Source organism: Leucopleurus acutus (genome assembly GCF_964270905.1).
Source record: "Leucopleurus acutus genome assembly, chromosome: 2".
Lineage (NCBI taxonomy): Eukaryota > Metazoa > Chordata > Mammalia > Artiodactyla > Delphinidae > Leucopleurus > Leucopleurus acutus.
The window spans coordinates 148,202,019-148,225,291 of record NC_139143.1 but is presented as its reverse complement, the minus strand read 5'-3'; the positions used below and the strand labels follow the sequence as shown (position 1 = coordinate 148,225,291).

Below are 23,273 nucleotides of genomic sequence, written 5' to 3'. Positions count from 1 at the left end.
CGTGTTTCAGAGCATTGGCCTGGGGTCCCAAGAGGCCCCAGATCGTTGCATAGTCCCCCCAGCACAGGGAAGAACTGTCCCTCTTAGCCTAGTTTCAACATGTCATAGCCATGTGACCTTGGGCACAGCACTTTCCCTCCCCAAACCTCAATTTCCTCATCGTAAAATGGGGGCAACTATATCTGCCTCACAAGGTGGCTTAAGTGGGAGGATATATCTTAAACCCTTGCCATGTAGGGGTGCTTAAGAATAGTAGCTATGAAAGTGATGGTGCTGGGGGTGATAGCGATGCCTGCCACATTTTGGAAATAGGGAAACTGAGGCCAGAGAAGGAAATGGGCTCCCCCAAGGTCACACAGCAAGTCAGTGGCAAAGCTGGGCCTAGAACTTGGGTTTTGAGGCCAGAGCCTTTGTTCATTACCATTGACTCATAGGTCAATGGTAATAAGTGAGTTTTGTTGACTCCTTCCATGGGCGGGCACTGTCATGCATTATCTCATTTAATCCCCACAATGGACTGATGAAGTCAGTGTTATTATTATTCTTACTTTGCCGGTAGAAGGCTGCAGCTCAAAGAGATGAGGTGACCTGCCCAAGGTCACACAGTTAGCAAGTAGCAGAGCCTGAGTTCAACCCGGGTGGTCTGTCTGCAGAGGCGCAGCTCCAGCCTCCGTGCTGGGGCCCTTGAAGATCAGCTGCTGAGGGTGGAGATCGAGGCTCCCAACTTTGTGCGCAGACGCCCTTGGCCCTGCCACAGGCTGGCCTATCGTCTCCCCCATCTGATGAGCTGATGAGGACAAGGCAAGCTTAGGTCCCGCTGCCACCCCAAAACCCAGCTCATGGGCCCGGGAGGCAGAACCCCACCCAAGGTCGTCCTCAGAGAGTGTAGGCTGTGTGTCCAGTCCTGCCCAGACAGGGAAATTGAGACCTGGGAAGTTTATGAGGTGTTCACAACTCAGGCTGGTGAAGGAAGCCTGGCTCAGCGGCTGGAGGAGTCTGAGAGCAAGAAGTGGGTGGGAGAGGAAGAGGCTGGGGCCTCTGTTCCAAACACCCCAGAGTCTCCTGCTGGCACAAGACCCTGACAGACCTCTAATTCATCATGTTGCTATGCCCTCACAACAGACCTGGAACTTCGGTCCCATTCTGCAGGTGGGTATATCAAGGCTCATAGCATCAAAGTGGCTCGCTCAGGCTCACTCAATTAAAAAGAAGAGTGTGGACTTGAACCCAGTTCTCCCAATGTGCAGGCTACTCTTTTTCCCTTGCTTGATTCATTTCTCGCTATATCAGCTCTTTTCTCTCTAGGTCTTTTCTCTGCAAATTACCAACTTCTCTGCCCTCCCTGTCCCTGATTTGGCTACACTTGACTGTAAGCCTCTTGAAGTCAGCAATCTCTTTTGACTTGCTCCCCTCTGTATGCCTGGAGCCTGGTGCAGCAATAGGCACAAGGCTAGAAACCAGTGGATGTTTGTTGGATTGTTGAAGGGATTGTAATTGGACTACAATTTTTTAAATTGATGTCAGTGGTCGGCACGGTCAATTTGGAGATTTTTGTTATTATGAAAGTGATTCATTATGCAAATATAAAGGTGAACAGGGGAAATTCATGTATTATAAATGTATTTTTTGTTTATTTTTCATTAACAAGACTGCTCCACTTCTTTGGCCTCTCCCCTTGCAGAGCACAGGCTCCGGACGCGCAGGCTCAGCGGCCATGGCTCACAGGCCCAGCCGCTCCGCGGCACGTGGGATCTTCCTGGACCGGGGCACAAACCCGCATCCCCTGCATTGCCAGGCAGACTCTCAACCACTGCGCCACCAGGGGAGCCCTCCACTTCTTGACATATAGGGCTCTGGGGAGTGCTGGACCAATTCGCATAAGGATGCCAGAGGTCTTCTCACAGGGAAGCATTGGAAATCCAGCCCCTGGTCACTGTGGTGTGAACTTAGAAAAATGTGGGTGGACTGGAGTAGCTCTGAGTGAAGTCCAATAGCAGGAGAAAGTCCAGAGGGCTCAAAAGAGAGCTCAGCTGGAGGAGAAGGATGGGCTAGTAATCTGAGCTCAACATCAGGGTGAGGACAGAGACACATGGGACTTCAATCAGTTTTTCAGTCAAGGATCATGGTTTATTTAAGGAAAAATACCAACATGAAAGAGACACCAGTCCTCAGCCTCCAGCCTCACTACTGAGCATAGTATGGGCCTGCCTGTGGTTTATACTCTAGGGGTCTGTCCATCCGGTGGACAGGCATCCACTAGGATGCCCAAGACCAGTCTTCAACAGCGCCACCATGTGGCAGGGGCTAAAGCAACAGCACTAGGTGGGGTTTCAGCTTCCTTTCTCTCTGTTCCTGGAGTTTGGAGGCAGGACCAATCTGCTTTAGATAAAGTCCTCAGGGTTCCTGGATCAGTTCAGGAGAGTGGAGGCCCCTGGATGGATACCGAACTTCCTGCTAATGAATGCTTAAGATGAGCAATTGGTCAGAAAATTAGGAGGGGTCTTATTGGTGTCCTGAGCTGGTGAAGCAGTCATACAAGTTATAGAACAAGTCAGTTTTATCAACTCTGTCGCCAGTGACCACAACTATCTATGCTGACAAATACACACAGCAGAGTTCTTTTCTATAGCAGAAAATCTTCAAAATTAATAACAACAACAACAACAATTGCACACACATGCATGGCATGCTATAGTTTACGCAGCTCTCATCCATCCTCTTCTCTGAGCCTCACGCCAGCCCTGTGAGATAAGCAGGGCAGAGTAAAGGTCCCCAGGAAACTGAGGCTCAGAGGGGGATAGTGACTTGCCCATGGTCATCATAAAGTCAGCAAGGCCTGGTCCTGCCCCTGTTGTGGGGTGCCCAAGCTGCCTCCCAGGGATGCCAGATGCCACTTCCCTACCCTCCCTGCTTACAGCAGCATCAGGACCACTATGGCAATGACCATGAGGACTCCAGCCAGGATGCAAAGGCCCAGGAAGATGATGTCACTGGTGTCCTGGGCCACCATGGCCACGGGGCCCTCCAGTGCCTCTGCCTCGTCCCTGGGTGGTGCCTCCTGAAGGTGCTCTGCCGTGGCAGCATAAGGCCCAAGCCAGTGGGAGCCGGACAGCAGGTGGACAGAGGCCTCCTTTCGCCTCGGCTCACAGCGGACCTCGTATTCGTGGATATCCTCCTGCCCGCCGGCTGAGAAGTCGATGTACAGCACGCTGACGATCACTGAAGTGTTATTTCTTCTCTGTGGGGGTCAAGGGGCACTTGCTCACACCTGAAGGGGCCAGGGCTGACCCTGTTCCCCTGGATATGTAGGCACTGAGTGCCAAGGGGGCACAACTCCAGAGCCTGGTTTCCAGTCCCAGCTTGGCTACTGACTCCCTTCCCGCTCAGAGCCTGTGTCCCCACCTGTAAAAGAGGCACTACGACGGTGTCTGAAAAGACAATATATACTTGATGGGTCAGTGTTTGCTCTGGCTTGGAGGACGTGGTGTCTATGAAAGACAGTAACAGTAACAACAGGGACAATTGCCATGTTCCAGGCTCTGCATTTTAAGGGCATTATCTCATTTAATTCTCACAACAACCTTCTCTTATTGGTACCATTAATATCCCCATTTGCCAGATAAGGAAAATGAGGCCCAGAGGTTAAATCCCTTGTCTGAGGTCACACAGCACACAGTTGACAGGGAACGTATTCTCTTCCAGATCTGCCTGATTCTTAACTGTGCTCTTAGCCATCACACCTCACTCGTAGAACCAAAGGGGAATTTCAGGACATCTAGTTCAATCTCCCTTCCTTGGCAATTTACAGATGTGGCTACTGAGGCCCCGCAAAGGCAGTAATTTGCCCAGAGCTAGATCCAGAAGCCGAGTCTCCTGCCTCCCAGTTAGATGCTCTGTCCCTGGTGTTACGGGACTTTCCTTCTGGAATCGTTTTGCCCAATTATGTCTGCAGCAATTATGTGTCCCTGTGGTTGAGTGCTGTTCAGCCCAGTAGCACCACCCTGGGGTTGGGAAGAGCCATTGAGGAGTGTGATGTGGGGAGCCCGTCACACTTCTGCCCTCCCCACCCCCATGGATGAAGGAGGCAGGACTTAGGACGCCCTGAGACAGTGGAGTGTTTGGGCTGGGGACTGAGGGACAGCATTGTGACGGGCAGTCCGGTGTGGTCTGGATCGGGTGCTGCAGTGAGGCTGGGCTGCTCTCCCCACCCACCCCTCATCTAGAGCAGCCGTTACACTCCTCAGGCCGCCCAGCTGCCCCGTCCAGTCACGGCTCTTCTGAGCTGAGGCTTCTCTAAAATCCAAAGCTGCCCAGAACAGAGCAAACGGGCGTGACCTGCAGGAAGCTGCCATCGTTGGACACTGGGTGGTCCTTTTGGGGAAGGCAGTGAAGGGGAATCACGGATCTGGAGTTTCATGGACCAGATGACCTTGTGGGTCTCTCCCAACTCTGGGCTTCCCAAAAGCTCTGAGTCCATGTCCCCAGAGGAGCCTCCTGCATTGTGCCCTCAGCCTGTCTACCACCACACCCTCTGAGGAGAACCGGTGTCCTGGACTTTTGTGACACAGAATCGGAAAAAGAAAGACAGAACCTGGGAGTGGAAGGGGACCTAGTGAAAGGGCCGAAGTGAATCCACATAATAAAGAAGGGAGGGAAAAATCACACAAAACAGGTGTGCGGGGAAGTTTCATGGGGTTTTGATGAGTGAAACTTGAGGAGGAAAGAAAGTCCACACGAATGTGGTGTTACGGTTATGAAATCAAGTCTCTGTGGTTCTTAAGAGATGCACAGATAGGCTGTCATGGCTTTTGGCCATTTGAACTATGCATCTTTGAAAGCAACTCAATGCAGAGACTGGTCCTCATGGGTCTAGGACTTACAAGTGTTACACTAAGAATCCATGAGTCTGAGGCTCTCAGTTTTTATGTTTCCATGATATTGATGCCAAGATTCTATGATTATGTGGCTCCAGGTTCTAGTGGTGGTTCTGTGACTTTGAGACCTTGAGTGTCTGTGAGTTCTTTGTTCTAGATTTCATGATTCCTTGCTTCTGGGGTTCTCTGTCTCCATCATTTTATGACTCTATGGAACGTGGTTCGGCCCCCAGAGAAAACCCCAAGGGGATTTAGGGCATGCTGTAGAGGTGAGGGCAGATTATCCTGGCAGCTAAGACGGCCTCCCACTTCTCCTCTGCTCAGGTGAAAAGGATGATGGCTGCCAGGAGGCTGGGGAAGCAGAGGGTGGACTGGAGGGGCCAGAGGCATACATTCGGTTAGTGTTGGGCGGTGGGGAAATACGGTTGCTGGAAAGCACGTGATTTCTGCCAAGACAGTCTAACGAATCCCCAGATTCGTCACCAAGGCTGGGGTGTTGTCCCCGATGGAGACCACTGTGCTTTCTCCGCCTTTCCCCTTCCCAACCTGTCCCTGAGAATCCAAACGTCCAGGGTTCCTGGGCCACCACCAGGTGACTCTGAGGGCCCCAAGCCTGGGTTCTAGGCCTCCGAAATACAAGGATAGTAGAAAAACTTCATTTGTACGCCTTGCTGCCTTTGGAGGGAGGCGGATCCTGTCTCTCGAAGGGCCCCTTTGTTTGGCGGAGCCCAGCGAGGGATTTGGATCGCAAGGTTGGGGAGGGGGTGGGCAGGAGGCAGCAGCCCTCAAACAGCTCTGTGCATTAGAGGAGTGGGGACCGGGTGGCCCTGGGGAGCTCCAGGGGGGAGGGGGGCAGCAGGAAGGCCCCCAGGAACAGTCAGTTCACAGGACCTTGAGGGAGGGGCCTCCAGTAGGGGCTTTTGGTCGCCACCAGCTTGTGCAGCAGGACACCCCTTCTCTGCCTCCCCTGAGTTCTTTGCTGTGTCTACACTGAGCGTGTGTGTTGAGGTAGAATCAAGAGGGGCTGAGCTCTGCACCCAGCTTGTGGGGTGACGAGAGCCCGGAAGAGAAGCTGACTTCTCGGGCCTGGCAGGTGCCTCTCCCCAGGGATCAGAGCCGCTCCCTCGTGCCCGCCCTCCTCCCACAGCCCCTACCTGAGACTCAGTGCCGCAGGTGTCAAAGCGGGCCTGGATCCGGAAGTTGCTGCCGACTTCCTGAGCGGCGCAGCTCCGGCTGCCCAGGTAGACTTCGGTCCGCTCTAGCGGGGCCACTGCCTGCGCGGAGATCAGGATCTGGAAGTCCGTGCGGGAGCAACTCACGTTCATGGGGACCACTGAGGATGGACGGGAGTGGGGAGCTGGAGGCCATGGGGGCAGGCGGTCTGACCCCCACCCTCTCCAAGCCCCTATCCAAAGGGTGGTGGATGGAAAACCGAGGCCCAGAGAGGGGATGGCTCTTAAGCAGTCCTACGAGGACGTTTTACACGCGTTACTCCATTTAACTCCATCAAACTATGAGTTCCAGGGCAGGCCCCCTGCCTGCTTCTCAGCGCCCTCTGAGCCTAACACAGAGCTTGGCAGGTGCAGTGAATGCTGAATAAACGACTGACTGACTGACTGAATGAATATTCTTAATCATAATGAAAGCTATTATTGGCTGATCATGTTTGCCATATACCAGGCAATTCATTCAATCATTTAAGAAGTATTTATGGCCCACTATGTGCAGGCGCTATTCTAAACACCAGATGCAGAAATGGAAAGAGAAAAACCAGCCACAAATGCCTACCCTCTTGGAGCTGACATTCTAGTTGAGTGAGGAGGCAGTAAATATGTAATATGCGCCTAAGCGTCAGAGTAGTCCGAAGGAAAATCGAGCAAAGAGGAAAGACGGGGAGCGGGGGGAGCACAACGTGTGTGGGTGAGGGCTGCAGTGGCTGCAGTTTGAAAAGGGTGGTGAAGGAAGCCCCACTCTCCCTCCTCATGATGGCGCCTTGAGGTGGACATGACTAAACGCATTTGAAAGTCTGGGAACCCGGAGCTCTGAGAGGTGAAATTATCGGCAGTGGCTAAGCCAGGATTTTAATCATTGCGTCTGTAAGATCCCACAGTTCCTGGTCTCTCCACCTTACGTGGTGGCTCCCTGCAGCCCCTCCCAGCCAGGCCTGTGTGACTCTAAGTGTCTGGGCTCGTGCGAGCCTGTGTGTGCGCGCACGCGTGTGTGTACGGAGGCAGTGCTTGCTGGGGCAGGGGTGAGGGTAGGGGGAAGGAAGCTGGGTGGCTGGCAGGAGGAAAAGGAAAGAGCTGGTAGGCAGAGGCCTGGAAATCTCAACCCCTCTCCGGGAAACGCCTCAGACATATATCAGCCTCTGGTGTCCGGGCAGTCGGGGATTTATGGGCCCGCCGTCTCCCACGATGATCTTGGTGATGCTGAACTGTGTGTCACCCCTGATTGATGCCGAGGCTGTCCTCCAGCTGGGAGGCCGCCTGCAGCCTGGGCCACATCTGGAGCCTGGCCCAGCCCTAGTGCAGTGTCTGACCCTGGGCTCCCACAGCCGTCGGGGAGGTGTCTCTGGAGGCACCAAAAGGAGAAGGAGCTTGTCCAAGATCACACACAGCTGGGAGAGGACCCAGGACCAGAAATAAGATCATCAGAGTAAAAGGGACTTCTCAGCTCCTTCAGTTGATAATTTCATTTTACTGAGACCTGCAGAGAGAAAGCAACTTGCCAGCTAGATGGGGCAGAGCCCCATGGCACCTGGCTCTCTGAGTGCACTCCGGGAAAGGGGTCGCTCTAACAGAGGGACAGCTCTCCTCCAGGTTTATGGATGGAGATAACTGAGGCCCACAGAGGGAGCGTCTGCCCAGGTCACTTTGCTGCCACTAGCTTGCTGCAGCTCTACCGTTGCCTTAACCATCCCTGGGCCCCCAAACTCCTCTTGCACATGGGTAAGGAAAGAGGAAGAAGGACTTCCCTGGTGGCACAGTGGTTAAGAATCCTCCTGCCAATGCAGGGGACACAGGTTCGAGCCCTGGTCCAAGAAGACCCCACGTTCTGCAGAGCAACTAAGCCCATGCACCCCAACTACTGAGCCTGCACTCTAGAGCCCGCGAACCACAACTACTGAAGCCCGCACGCCTAGAGTCTGTGCTCCGCAACAAGAGAAGCCACTGCAATGAGAAGCCTGCGCACCGCAACGAAGAGTAGCCCCCGCTCGCTGCACCTAGAGAAAGCCCGTGCACAGCCACGAAGACCCAACACAGCCAAAAATAAATAAAGAAAGAAAGAAAGAAAGAAAGAAAGGAAGGAAGGAAGGAAGGAAGGAAGGAAGGAAGGAAGGAAGGAAGAAAGAAAGAAAGAAGAGGAAAGCCTTTTTTTTTTTTGGTTGCACTGTGTGGCATGCAGGATCTTAGTTCCCTGACCAGGGTTCAGACCTGCGCCCTCTGCATTGGGAGCACAGAGTATTAACTACTGGACCACCAGGGAAGTCCTGAGGAAAGATCTTTTGAATGCAGACCAGGACTGAGACACATAAGGGAAAGAAATCCACACTCAGCAAGGATGCCCTCGGAGGCAGGCACTGTGACCTGTGATACCTCATTTCATCTTAACGACCGCCTATCTAGAGCATCCATCAACTCCTCCCACAGGTGAGCACCATTGGATGGTCAGTAAATGGCAGCATTTGGCTGAGGCCCCCATCCGTCTGAGCTCAGTCCTGGGCCTCCTCCCCAGGCCCTGCTTAGCCACACAAAAGGCAAGGGTGTGAGTTCTAGCCTTGGCTGTGCCACCCACTACCCGTGTGACAGCAGTGAAAGTTGTTTCCTCTCTGCACCTGCACAACAAGAGGCTCTAGCCTCGTCAGGCAGAGGGCAAAATGGGTCCAGAGCACAGGCATTTCTGGGACCGTGGCCCAGGGAAGGATGATGAGAGGAGGGGATAGATGTTAGCTGCTGTCAGCTGGCAAATCTAACTAGCACTATGGAGGATGGAAAAGCTGAGTGCCAAGTTCCCTAGCCAGCTCTTCAGCTAGGCATGGCCTTATGACCAAGTTCAAAATAATGAGAACAAGAAGAAGTCTTTTGGGGTCTTCCGAAAAAAATGCTTTTACTTTCCTGATAAAGGAACATTTGTGGCTGGCACCTCCCCTACCTTCTTCCAGCCTTGAACATGGACATGATGCCTGGAGTTGTGGCAGCCATCTTGTGGTCATGAGGTCAAGAGAATCCCAGACATATCAGCTGGGACACTGTTGAGTCCCTGAACCAATACAGCAGCTGCCTAGCTCTAGGCTTCTTGTTGTGTAAGGAAACCAAAGGTCATTTTTTCAAACCGCTGTCAGTCAGGACTTATGACTGTACAAGCAAGGTTGGTCAGCATCTCCATGATTATATCAATTCTTTTCCATAAATAGTATTACCATATCTTGTGTATTACCCCTGGATACAGAGGATTAATGATAATACAAGAGAGGCCAGGGGCCCATGGAGGAAGGTGACAGATAGGGAGGAATTAGGAATTGTGGATTTAGAAGCTGGAAAAATAGGGCACTGTAATAGTGAAAATAAGCAAAGGCCACGTTGATATAGCCTCAGAGGTCCCAGGACGGGAGTCCGCAGTGGTGCAGCCAACCGAGAAGTTGGAGAGATGGAGGAAGGAGGCTGCAAAGACTAGGAACCCCGGCCTCACCTTCCCCCACCAGCACGCCCATACCCTCAACCCCAGCTGACCTCCAATGTAGGCCACAGAGAAGCCCCTGCGGGTGGTGCTACGGTCTGTGTGCAGCAGAAGCAGGAGCTGGTTGTGGCTCGAGGTGACCGGTGGTGGCAGGTGGTGGCCACACCAACTGCCCAGCAGGGGCGCCTCCTCGCTGGCCCCGTCGAAGGCTGCCAGATGGTCAAAGTCACAGGTCTTGGTCAGGCTGTTGGGCCCCTCCAGTTCCAGGTCCAGGAAGAACACTTTGACCCGGTAGCCAAGAGGCAGGCGGATGGTCCAGTGGCACCGGATGTGGTTGGGGTAGGAGCTGGGGTACTGTGGGCTGGAGAAGTTGCCCCGCACCGCCGTGTATACCTCTTGGCATTCTCCTGGGTTGAGGAGAGCAAGACAGAAGGAGCAATGGTGAGAAGGGTGGAGACCGTCACCCTCTGCAGCTACAGCTTGGGCAGTAGGTGCTATAGGGTCCTTAAACCACCCTGGCAGGTTGTGGGCACCATGGCCAGAAAACCAGACAACTGATCCCAAAGCCTGCTTTAAACTGAAACTAGCTGAAAGCTGAGACTGTCATTCCAATTGGTAAACCATTTCATGAGTGTTGACCCTGATAGGAATTCAATAACAATGCCTAATACCTCTCCTCGGAGTTGAGTCCAACTTGGACTTGACAGACAAGGTGGTTCATGACCTGACCTTGCCCTTTTTCTCCCTGCCCCTCATCCAGCCCTACCTTCCAGCCTCACCAAATATTTCCTAGTAGTACAAGCACACAAATCCTCTCTCTTCTCCGTGCCTCTGCACATGCTCATCCCTCTGCTTGGAACACTCTTCCCTTTCTTCTGCCACTGGCTAACACCTTCAAAGCACTGCTCAATTCTCTCCTCCTCCAGGAAGTCATCCATGATTCTTACTGTTAGACAGCACAGATCACAGTGCATTGTCATTGTCTGTTTCCTTCTCTATCTCCTCCACTAGACAGTTTAATTCCCAAGGGTTCATTCATTCATTCATACAGACATTAATTGAATACCCTCTATGTAGCAGGTACAAAGATAAGTCCATAGGAACTCACAGTCAAGCAGAGGAAATCAGCACGCAAACCAGGTACAGAAGTGATGTGTTAGATCATCGCTATGAGAAAACTTCTCTAAGGAGTTGAAGGAAGGGAATAATTCTGAGTGAATCAAGGAGGCTTCCCAGAGGAGGTGACATGCTTGTGCCTTGGCATCGGCCAGACGGGAGAGGGTGTGCTAGAACATTTCAGGCAGAGAAAGAGCAGGAAGTGTTAGGCCCAGAGGCAGAAGAGTACGACCCCTCCCCACCCCGCCACAGGTGTGATGGGGAGGCAGGAGCCCAGCACACACAGGGCACTCGGCGTGTAGCTCCGGCCCTCCTACCTGAGAAGTAGTAGGCCTTGAAGCCCCGGCCCCCGATGTTAAAGTCAGACTTGAAGACCACCTGCAGCTCGTGGCCCAGCGACACAAGCGTGGGGGGCCTGGAGCTGCCGCAGTAGTGGTGCCCATGGGCGGGGCCGGGCCCCCCAAGCACAGCCACGTAGTCGTAGGTGCACTGCTCGCTGCCCTCCACCTGGAAGTCCACGAAGACCAGCTTGACGGTGGCGGGGCCAGAGGCTCGGATCACCCAGCGGCACTCCACATTGTTGGGGTAGTTGTTGGGGTGCTCGGGGCTGGTGAGGACCCCCGACAGGCCCGTCAGGACGCCACCACACACATCTGCAAGGGAGCCCGCTTGAACCAAACTTTCTCCCTCCCTGTGGCTCCCCCATCTCCTCCCTTGGGAAATGCCACACCCACAGGTGTTCACGGGATTCTTGTCACCACCCACTGAGCGCTCGGTAAGTGACAGGCACAGGCCATCTTTCTAGGCCATCACCATAACCCCATGAGGAACGCACGGTGGTTTCCCCCATTTTACAGCTGAGAGACTGAGGCAGAGAGAAGTTAAATAACTTACTTGTGTGAGTTGGGCTTCACCTAGACTGAGCCCGAGACAAGGATTTGAGCCCAAGTAGTTTATCTGGGAGAGACAGAGGACCGCAGATGGGCAGCGAGGGAGAGAGGGTAGGGGAGCGGGGGCATTCCCCAGAATCGAGGCTGAGGGCCGCTGGGGGTAGAGGTGACCTGCCAAAACTTCGGAAAAAGCCCTGAAGCAAAGAGATGTGGAGGTTGGCGAGAGCCATTGCAGTGGCAAGGCCCCAAGGGACAGGGCAGGACCCTGACAGCAGGTCACCCCCTGGTATCAGGGAGGGCAGGATTTGACTACCTTCAAAGTCTGTGCACTTGACCTTATCAGTCTCACTGTCCCCTCCTACCAGGCTAGTGGAGCATAGAGGCTGAGGTACCTGAGACCAGGAACATTATCAAATCTCCCGAACAGATGAAGAAACTGAGGCTTAGAGGGAGGATCTAAAGGAGTAGAGATGGGCTTGACATCTGAAGACAGGTCTCCTCTCAGCTCAGTCTTCTATTGCTGTGTGACTGTGGACAAGTAACTCAGCCTCTCTGAGCCTCATGGGAATATTAGAAATCATAAGACCTGTTCAGACTGATCCACCAGGCTCAGACGCATGCAGAGTTTAATAAGTTTCTGGTGAAAGCCCTTTAGAACCCCGTGTAGCCAGTACAACTGGGAGCTAGGTGATAATGAATGCCAGGACTAGCTGGAGGCCGCCAGCAGGGAGAGGCACACTCGGTTGTGTCTCCTGAGACTCCAGAATCTCACTCTGTGGCATGGCTGTGTGAACGGAGCACTGTGCTGGGTGGCTAAGGCCTTGACTTCTTGTCCCAGTTTCCCCTTCCCAGATGTGTGCCCTTGGGAAGGCACATTCCCTCTCTGGTCTCAGGTGTATTGTTTGTCAAATGAGAGGGCAGGTTTCGACAGTCTGTGAGATCCCGTCCGCTGTCAATACCCTTAGCAGAGACTTTCAAAATGTGTTCTGGGGCTCCACGGTAGCTGCAGGGCATCTATTTGCAGACATCTGGTGTACATGTCCTTCTTTTTCTGTATTCAAACTATTTTTTAATTCAATGAAAGATAGCATCCACAGTCACATATCTTATATGTAAAAATTTAACTAATCAGAGGCCATCAATATTTACTTATGTTTTCAATGATTGGCTTATAATAAGTAAATGTTAAAAATATGAACTTATAAATGCTTACAACAAAAATGCTGCCTTTGGGACTTCCGTGGTGGTGCAGTGGTTAAGAAGCCGCCTGCCAATGCAGGGCACATGGGTTTGATCCCTGATCTGGGAAGATCCCAAATGCCACGGAGCAACTAAGCCCGTGTGCCACAACTACTGAGCCGTCACACTACAACTATTGAGCCTTTGTGCCACAACTACTGAAGCCCATGCGCCTAGAGCCTGTGCTCCACAACAACAGAAACTACCGCAATGAGAAGCCCACGTACCGCAAAGAAGAGTAGCCCCTGCTCACCACAACTAGAGAAAGGCCACGCACAGCAACGATGACCCAATGCAGCCATAAATAAATAAATAAAATTTATTTTTTTAAGTGCTGCCTTTATCTCTTTTACATATCAGGGATTAACATAAGGTTCCATTTGATATAAGGGTACTCCTGTTTTAAAAAATATTGGAAAACATTGCACATGGTATTATAACTTTGATACCCTAAGAGTCTAGAAATCTAGGGATCTAAAACTCCACTGCTATGATTAGATCGGTCTGTGGTTCTTGTGTTTTACCATTCTACAGTACTATGCCTCCAAAGCCAGTGGGAGCTGGTGTCTGGCTTTGGAGGCATAGAACCGTGTGCACCCTCGCCCCGGCCCTGATTGCTGTTGGTGAACCCTGCGCACCAGGAGCCTCTGTGGAGCCTATTGCTTGAGCTGTTGTGAGGAAGGCCTTTGGTTTTGGCCTTGGGAGAAGGTAGGAGGTCTGAGTCTGTGCAGAGAAGCCTGAGGAAAGAGGAATGAGTCGAGGAGAAAGAAAGGCAAGGAGGGTGAAGCCTCTGCTCCCCTCACTAGCCTGAGGGGTAGGCTGCAAGCCTGGCTGGGGGAGGGAGGGGTTAGGGATCACTATATAGGAGGCGAGCTCAGGAAAGGCTTTGGGAGGGAGAGCGTCACCAGCTCCATGCAGACGCCCATGCACCTTCCACTCCAAGGACATGATGGGGAGGGGGAGAGAATCCTGTGCCCGTGACATGAGATGCCACAGAGGGATCAGCAGCAGTGGCAGCACGGTGTCCCCTCCGGTGTCCCCTCCAGTGTCCTGATGTCATGTATGGGGTGAGAAGGACAAGGATAGGAGAGCGCGAGAGGCCTCATTCCTGAGCACAGTGAGACCCTCCGAGGACTCCCGGAATAACGGAGGGATACGTGGGGAGTGTTGCCATGAAGGTGGGAACACACAACCACCAAGACTACCAACAGAAAAAAAACCCACTACCAACAGAGGCTGCCTTTGTCCCATGAGCTATGAGAGCAGGGGCATCCAGGTTACAGAGCAGCCTACACGCTAAGATGCTGAGACCCTGCCCGTCACCTTACCCCGCCGCCCTCCCCCCATCCCCACCCAGGGCCACCCTCTCCACTGCCAAATCCCCCTTGCCTTTCTGGTAGCCTGCAGAAAAGCCTCGGCTGGCCACGTGCTTGTCTGAGTGGAAGACAACAGACATGACGTTCCAGGAGGAGGCGAAGGGCGGTGGGGGCACCTGGCCGCAGAACCTCCCCAGCAGGTTGCCTGGGTCCCCGGAGGCCCCGTTGTAGATCTCCAGGAAGTCGAAGCTACAGGTGTCATGGTACTCCAGGTCGAAGGCGTGGAAGGTGAGCAGCACGGAGGAGCCCTCAGCTACCACAATCAGCCAGATGCACTCCGTGTTGTAGGGGTAGAGCCTGGGGAAGTTCGGGCTGGAGAAGTTTCCAGAAGGTGCTGAGAGCACACCCCCACATTTGACACCTGTGGTGAGAGGCAAGAATGTCTCAGAGTCAGCCCTGGGGTCGTGGGTAGTGGCCCAGCTCCAAAGCGGGTTCTTTGGGATGGGATGGGTTCTTTGGGATGGGATGAGGGAGCATGAGGTCATGGCCCTAAGTCAATTCATTTATTCATGTAGCTGTTCATTCATTTACTTATTCTTCAAATACTTGCCAAACATTCTTTTATTCATTCAAGAAATATTGTTTGAGTGCTAAGCATTGTTTTAGGCGCTGGGGTTACAGCAGGAACAAATAGACTAAAATTCTGGTGGGGAAGACAAACAATAAAGATAATAAGGAAAATATAGAGCATATTAACTAGTGATAAGTGATCTGGAGAAAAATAAAGCAGGGAAAGGAGACAAGAAGTGTCAGGTGGGACTATAATTTTAGGCAACTGCTAGGCACTAGAGATGTGCACTGGGGAATTCGAAAATTAAAAATAATATTACCTGCTGCCATCTTGAGTGAAAATGTGCACAGAGTACTACAAAGTTAAAACTACATTCTTTTTTTATTATTATTATTTATTTATATTTTTGGCTGCGTTGGGTCTTTGTTGCCGCGCACGGGCTTTTTCTAGTTGCGGCGAGCAGGGTCTACTCTTTGTTGCAGTATGCGGGCTTCTCATTGCAGTGTCTTCTTTTGTTGCAGAACCCGAGCTCTAGGCGCGCAGGCTTCAGTAGTTGCGGCACGTGGGCTCAGTAGTTGTGGCTCGCGGGCTCTAGAGCTCAGGCTCAGTAGCTATGGCATGTGGGATTAGTTGGTCCGTGACATGTGGGATCTTCCTGGACCAGGGTTCAAACCTGTGTCCCCTGCATTGGCAGGCAGATTCTTAACCACTGCGCCACCAAGGAAGTCCCCAAAACTACATTCTTATATGTACATATTTGCTTATATTTTGAAAACAATGGAAGGAAACTAATAAAAATTGTTCTCTGACACAGGAAGATGTAAGCCAAGGGGAGGAAACAGGCGCGACTGCTAGACCTCTTTAAACGCAATTTATTTGATAATTTTAACTTTATAATCATGAGTAATTTTTAATATAATTTTTAAATTATCAAAAATATTTAAGTAACCCATATGCCAAACTAAAACAAATAAACTTAACTATATGTCAAGTTGGAGGCACATTCACAGGGGAAAAATGATTTCAAACGATGTTGAAATACACTATTTTGACTGTACCTTCCTAGTGGAATAGATCCCAAGAACAAAATGAAACACAAAGAAATATTAAACTATGTTCAGTAGACTTACTATTAGTGGTAATAGTGAATACTGTTATTTTACAATATTTTAAATATTGGAGTAAAGGAAGTATGTTAATGTCAATAGAAACTAAGATTTGCAGTGTAAGAGGAGAGCGATACAAGTATAGAATTAAAAAACTAAGCAGAACTCTTGAGATCCTTAATTTGAATTGAAAACATCAGTACGAATTTGATTTATTTTTATTTCTAAAAATATTAATTTCCTAGCTTTGTTCATTAAAACCCCTAAAAGCGGGGCTTCCCTGGTGGTGCAATGGCTGAGAGTCTGCCTGCCGATGCAGGGGACACGGGTTCGTGCCTCAGTCCGGGAGGATCCCGCATGCCGCGGAGTGGCTGGGCCCGTGAGCCATGGCCGCTGAGCCTGCGTGTCCAGAGCCTATGCTCTGCAACGGGAGAGGCCACAACAGTGAGGGGCCTGCGTACCGAAAAAAAAAAAACAAAACAAAACCCTGAAAACAATGATATCCTGGTAGTATTTGTACCACTTGGACTTAGATTAGGATTATTATGTCCAACTAAATTAGCTTAGGATCGTTATGTCTAACTAAAATGAAGCAGGGCTCCTTAAAGAAATAGTTAGTCTAGGGCAGTAAATATACAAAATACATTTGGGATATCTTGTCACACCAGAAAGTAAAGAAACTATTGGAACTGCTGGGATTGTGTCAAAAGACACAGAAACCTTCTTGAAGGGGCTCCCACTGGCTAAAGAAGGTATAATTTGAGCTTCAAAAAAATTTATTGCAGGGACTTACCTGCGGTTCAGTGGTTAAGACTCTGTGCTTCCAATGCAGGGGGCGCAAGCTCGATCCCTGGTTGGGGAACTAAGAGCCCACATGCCGCCGGGAGTGGCCAAAAAAAAAATTTATTGCAGTGGGTTGAAACCCATCAAATATATAAAAATGAATGAATTCATAATACAACTAAAAGAAATTAAAAAGGAGCTTATTGATTTCCTTTAGAGATTGCTCGGGCATGAACTCGTTTTCTTCTTGCTACATGAAGAAAGAATTAAGCATTTACTTTGCCTTTCCTGTTACAAACTATATATATATCAGGATAACCAAATAGCTGACGAAGAAAAATTGTTATTTAAAGAAGACTACAGAAAGAATAACAACATTAGAAAAATGTAACTTTGCAAACCTTAATGGAATCATCATTATCGTTGTCTGTTCTAATCACTGAGAAAAAAGGTAAATGATGAGAGGTAAAACCTAGTTGGTTGAGTAGGTAAATATTTTCTGTAAAGTTCTTTCACCTTTGCTAATGTTTGTAAATTTTTATAATTAAAAAATGCCAAAAAAGTTACCTTTATAGGGAACTTTATAATGGATGGATCAGGCTAACAACCCCTGAACTCACTGACCAGTCTCAACGTCAAAGTGAAACACTGAATAATCGGTGCCCTAATGAAACACCTGTAACATCTTCTTGGGGGGAAGAAAAGGAACCTTAATCTAATGGAGTCTCTGGATCTGTCTATAAGTTAGAGTGAATATGGAAGCTAGAGGAACAATCTAAATGACACCGTGAGGACACATTCAGTCAAGTCCAGAATGTGGGAAATTCTAATGACCCAGGTGCTTCAACAGTAAATAAGGTGGCGGGGGGGAGACACAACTGTTATATTAAAAAAGACTCAACTAGAAGAAAACATAGGAGGTAAGCTCCTTGACATTGGTCTTGGCAATAATTTTTTGGATTTGACACCAAAGGCAACAAAAGCAAAAATAAACAAGTGGGACTACATTGAATGAAAAGCTCTGCACAGTGAAGGAAACCATCAATAGCGACTTCCCTGGTGGCACAGTGGTTAAGAATCTGCCTGCCAATGCAGGGGACACGGGTTCTGAGCCCTGGTCCAGGAAGATCCCACATGCCATGGAGCAACTAAGCTAGTGTGTCACAACTCCTGAGACTGTGCTCTAGAGCCCATGAGCCACAACTACTGAGCCTGAAAGCCACAATTACTGAAGCCTGCGCACCTAGAGCCCCTGCTCCACAACAAGAGAAGCCACTGCAGTGAGAAGCCCGCGCACCTCAACAAAGAGTAGACCCCGCTCGCTGCAACTAGAGAAAAGCCCATGCGCAGCAGAGAAGACCCAACACAGCCAAAAATAAATAAATATAAAGAGGAAGGCTTTCAACACTTCTCCATTAAAAAAAAAAAAATGAGTAGAGGACTTCTCTGGTGGCACAGTGGTTAAGAATCTGTCTGCCAATGCAGGGAACATGGGTTCGAGCCCTGGCGCAGGAAGATCCCACATGCCGCAGAGCAACTAATCCCATGCTCTACAACTACTGAGCCTATGCTCTAGAGCCTGCGAGCCACAACTACTGAGCCCGTGTGCTGCAACTACTGAAGCCCGCATGCCTAGAGCCCATGCCCCGCAACAAGAGAAGCCTGTGCACTGCAACAAAGAGTAGCCCCCACTCGCCGCAACTAGAGAAAGGCCGTGCAGCAACGAAGACCCAACGCAGCCAAAAATAATAAATAAATAAAATAAAATAAATTTAAAAATGTAAAATAAAAATAAAGTGAGTAGAGAAACTGAATAGGCAGTTTTCCAAAGAAGGCATACAGATGGCCAACAGGTACATGAAAAGGTGCTCAACATCACTAATCATCAAGGAAATGCAAATCGAAACCTCAGTGAGATATCACCTCCCATCTGTTAGGATGGCTATTATGTAAAAGACAAGAGAGTAACAAGTGTTGACAACGATGTGGAGAAAAAGGAACCTTTGTGCACAGTTGGTTGGAAGGCAAACTGGTGCAGCCTCTATGACAAACGATATGGAGGCTTCTCAAAAAATTAAAACTAGAACTCCATATGATCCAGCAATTCCACTTTGGGTACATTTCAAAGGAAATGGAAACAGGGTATCAAAGAGTCATCTGCATTCCCATCTTCATTGCAGAATTATTCACAATAGCTGAGATATGGAAACAACCTAAGTGTCCATCAACAGATGAATGGAGATACATATGACATGGAATATTATTCAGCCTTGAAAAAGGCTGCTATTTGCAGCAACATAGATAGACCTTGAGGGCATGATGCTAAGTGAAATAAGCCAGACAGAGAAAGACGAATACTGTATGGTATCACTTATATGTGGAATTTAAAGCGTCAAACTCATAGAAACAGAGAGTAGAAAAGTGGTTGCCAGGGGAGAAGTCGATTAAAAAAGAGAGAGAGAGACAGAGAGAGAGAGAGAGAGTGAGGGAGGGAGACTTGAGTCAAATATCAACCGAAAGCAATGTGTGGACCTTGTCTGGATTCTGAGTTGAAAAAAAAAATCGCAATGGGATTTTTTTTTTTTTTTTGCCGTAATGGGGAAAATTGAACATGAACTGAGTATTAGATAAAATTAAAGAATTATTATATCATTATAAAAATATTGGGAATATCTATCTATCTATATATATCTGTTAGATATACTCTGAAATATTTATGGGTGAAATAGTGTGATATCTGAGATTGTCTTTAAGTTTCTCTGATCTGTCCCCCTAAAATGGGGGTAGGGGTAGGACAGAAGAGCCAAGAAAGGCAGAATGTTGATAACTGTCGAAGATGGTTGATGGAGACATTGGGATTTATTATACTATTTTCTCCACTTTGTGTGTGAAAATTTTCATAGTTAAAAGTTGAAAAAAATGACCTTCTCAGTGAGGCTTTCCCCAACCATCATATTTACAACTGAAATCCTCTCTCCATCCCTGTACCCCTTCTCTCCCTTTTCTGCTTTATTTTCTCCATAGCACCCATCACTGTCAAATGTACTACTTATTTCCTTATTTGTTTGGTTCACTGCCAAGTCTCTCTCCACAAAACTGTAAGCTCTATGAGAGCAGGGATTCTCGTCTGTTTTATTCTCTGCTGTCTCCCAAGCACCTAGAAGAGCTCCTGGTACAAAGCAGGTGCTCAGTGTATATTTCCTGAGTGAATGAATCAGTGAACAATCTTATATCATCCTCACAATATCCCCATAAAATAGGCAGCGCAGGTGTTATTGACTCCATTTAACAGATGAGAAAACTGAGGCCCGAAAAGGGAAGTTACGGCTGTAGCTGACATCTCCTGTTTTGTTCCACCCAGCCCTCATTCCTTCACCTCTTGCAAGAACATGCCCTCAATTTTAGACACTGCTCCCTTCCCTTGCCTCCATGTGGTAACCCTCCCTCGTCTTTCCCAGGCCCACAGGAGGACACAGGATCCTAGCTGGGCAATCCTGGGGCCCTCAGCACTGCCACAGCGGCTGGCCTGTGGGGTGTGCCTGTGCCACCAGAGTCCTGCTGCTGAGTGCCTGGATGAGAACCCTTTCCTCCCTGGTACCTAAGCTGGGAGTGAGAGCCCTGGGTGGACCCCGCTCAGGGCCCATTGAGAGAGCTTGTCAGCGAATAGCAAGAACCATGTGAAAAGAGGGAATGTCCCAGAACCCAAGCTGCCCAGCTCAGCTATACTCCCGCCTCCCTGGCACCAGCCACTGCATTTCTCTTCTTGCTTAAATTCATCCAGATTAGGTTTCTGTCCCTTGCAACCAGAAGCATCCTGAAGAATATACTTAACCGAAGTTCCTGTAAGAGACACATTTGCCAGGCATGTGCCCTGTACAGGCCTGTGCTGACTCATAACGGGCCCCTTCCTGGGGAGTTCCCAGTTGTGGGGTAAGTTGGGGGGAGTTAGGCAAGTGAGACAAAGCCATGTGGCGTGATTGTGCTGGGGCCACACGGGCTCTGGGGTCCAGAGGGAGGGGGTGCAGTCTTGCCAGGGCCAGCACTATTGGGGGAGGGACACAGGGGAGTTGATGTTTGAGTTTGGCTAGAAGGAGCAAGAAGGCTTTGTGAGTTGGGGAAGATCTGGAGGGAGGAAATGGCATGAATAAAGGCTCAGACTCACAATCACTTAGCCTACCTGAGCCTCAGTCACGCATCTGTGAAATGGGGATAATGACCTTGCTGGGCAGCTGTGAACACGGATGAGAGAAAGCAGTGCAGAGGCTACAAGATGCACACCCAGTTCACATCAGGGCTCCCTGCCTGGCCCTGGGGACAGGCCAGGGCGGGAGCAATGTCTGATTCACGCCTCTATGGCAAGAGGACAGAGGGACATCCTGTTCATTGCCTGTCCTTGTCCTTCCCCCAGCCTTGCCCACTGGACGGGAAAAGCCGTGAGAAGGTTGGAGCAGAACTCCTGGTGGCCCAGGAGGCCCTGGGTCCCAGCACAAGTAGAGCCACTGAAGCCCCAGTGGCTAGAAATGGGAACAGTTAGCTTCTCCCACCACCCAGGCATGGGGTGAGACACCTGGGTGCCCAGGCCATCTCTGCCACCAACTAGGTGACTGGAAAGTTACGTGTCCTTCCTGAGCCCCCCTTGAACCTGCAGGAAGACAAGGCACTGGCAACTGCTGGCTGAGCCCCCGCTACACACACACCCCTTGAAGACGGCCCTGGCTTCCCAGACAGGCACACAGTGCTCAGAGGGCTGGAGCGGCACAAAGCGACCCGGGACCAGGGTGCCAGCAGAGGGTTCTAAGATCCCCAAGGAGGGAGTTTCTGAGGCTGATGAAGGGATGCAGAAGTCTTTCTGGAGGAGGTGGTGTTTGACCTGAGCTTCATGGATGAGCCAGATGTTCTCAGGTAGAAAAAGAGAAAAGGGACCTTCCAGGCAGAGGGCACAGCGGGTGAAAGCCCTGAGGGTGAAGCATCTCCAGGAGGGGGTGTGATCCTCTGCCAGAGTATGGGATGCCCAAGGGACTCTGGGAACCGAGGTTGGATGTTATATAGAGATTGGAGCCAAACCTGGGAAGGCACTGAGTGCCTTTATAAGGAACTTTGATTTCACTTGGCTGGCGATGGGAAAGTACAGCAGGCCCTCAGGAGGAAAATAAGGACTCATTCCAACAACAAATCTTTAATCGTTCTCTGAGCCATTCCCTTCGTCCTTGGTCAACATGTAATCTCGGACAGGTTACTTAACCTCCCTCTTCCTCAGTCTCCTCCTCTGTAAAAAGGAGGACTAATACCCACTTTGAAGCGGGTTGTGAAGATTAAATGCATTCATACGTGGAAAGCACCCAGCACACAGTGGGCACTTGATAAATATTGTCTTTCCCCATCTCAGAAGCAACACATCTTCAACTCGGCCAACTGCCCCCAAAAGGGCCTTCCGCTTTCTGGCCTTCCACATGGAAACCTCCTGAGACCCCGCTGCTACCTGCCACCCCTCTGCCCCCCTCCAGGTTTCCTGCCTGTCCCCAGCAGCTCCTACCTTCCATGGCTTGGGCCCTGGGGACTGGGCTCAGCAGTGTCACTGCCAGCAGCAGACAGAACTCCAGCTCTGCCAGCATCTCCTCGCTGGGGGCCCCGCAGGTCTGCCGAGCTCGGGGCAGGCCAGGACCTGAGGGTCTGGAGCAGGGGAAAGAGAGGTGAGGCTGAAAGGGCCTCCAAGTTAATGGTGGTGTGAATAATTCATCAGCACCTTGAATTAGTAAGCTGATCCCCAGGTGCTTCCTTCACTCCACCCTAAGGTGACGGATCTAGTGTCACCAGGTTGACACTTCGGAGGTCTGCACTGGCCACACTGGATGGGGAAGGGAAGCAACTTAGGGCTGGGAGGGAATTTGGTGGTGGAGAAAGGGCACGAGTTTGGGGGCTAGGCAGACCTGAGATCATCTCCCGTCAGCCTCCAATTGGCCAGGTGACCTTGAACAAGTCATCCAACTCCTCTAGGTCATCTGTCCAGTGGTACCATTCAGCCCTGCCTCTAGGGCTATTGTGGAAATGAAATGTGGTAACATACGCTAAAGCACACAGTGAGCGCTTGCTCTAGGTTTCCCTATCCCCCACCGATGGGGGAGTGGGACAGCATCCCTCAGACATGCTTAGATGAGCTCAGAGGGAGAGCGAAGGGAAGAATGCAGCAGGAGCAACAGAATGGGAAAATCGTATAGGATAACTCCTAACGCAGTCATGGATCTGGGCCATAGTGTAAATTCTGGCCAAGGATATTAAATGTTCACCTTTTTATTGATCCACAAACCTGGCTTGAACATCACTATGTGCCAGGCCCTGTGCTAGGAGCTGGGCCGCAGCAATACCCTCAGGGGTGCCGTGTCCAACAGGAAACAGGATCTTTCAATTTCCTCTAGGAGCCCTATTTGGTTCAGTCCGGCCCAAGGCTCATTTCCTAAGCTCCTTCTCTGTGCAGAGCCTGCACCAGGCACAGGGCATCTGAGGTGAACATGGCATGTTCCTGCCTCTCAGTGAGGAGTCTGGGCTCTGGCTTGACAGACAAGGGCTGAATCCAGGCTCTACTCGTCACTGCTGGGCTGCGGGGGCCTCTCTGAGGCCCAGTCTCCTGGACCACGACAGGAGAGCAGTGCAGTGCCTGCAGTTTGTGGAGAGGATTAGATGAGATAATGTAGGGGAAGCCCAAG

General features: G+C 50.4%; 1 protein-coding gene across 1 annotated transcript; it reads right to left on the bottom strand.

The window, feature by feature from the left end:
- Positions 1–2,911: 2,911 nt before the first annotated feature.
- CDCP2 (CUB domain containing protein 2) lies at positions 2,912–22,184 on the bottom strand (the record flags this gene model as incomplete). Its single annotated transcript, XM_082856478.1, has 6 exons — positions 2,912–3,238; positions 6,029–6,207; positions 9,605–9,958; positions 10,985–11,320; positions 14,186–14,533; positions 22,106–22,184. 6 exons carry the CDS (start codon positions 22,182–22,184, stop codon positions 2,912–2,914), a joined length of 1,623 nt encoding a protein of 540 aa, XP_082712604.1.
- Between the last annotated feature and the right edge of the window lie 1,089 nt (positions 22,185–23,273).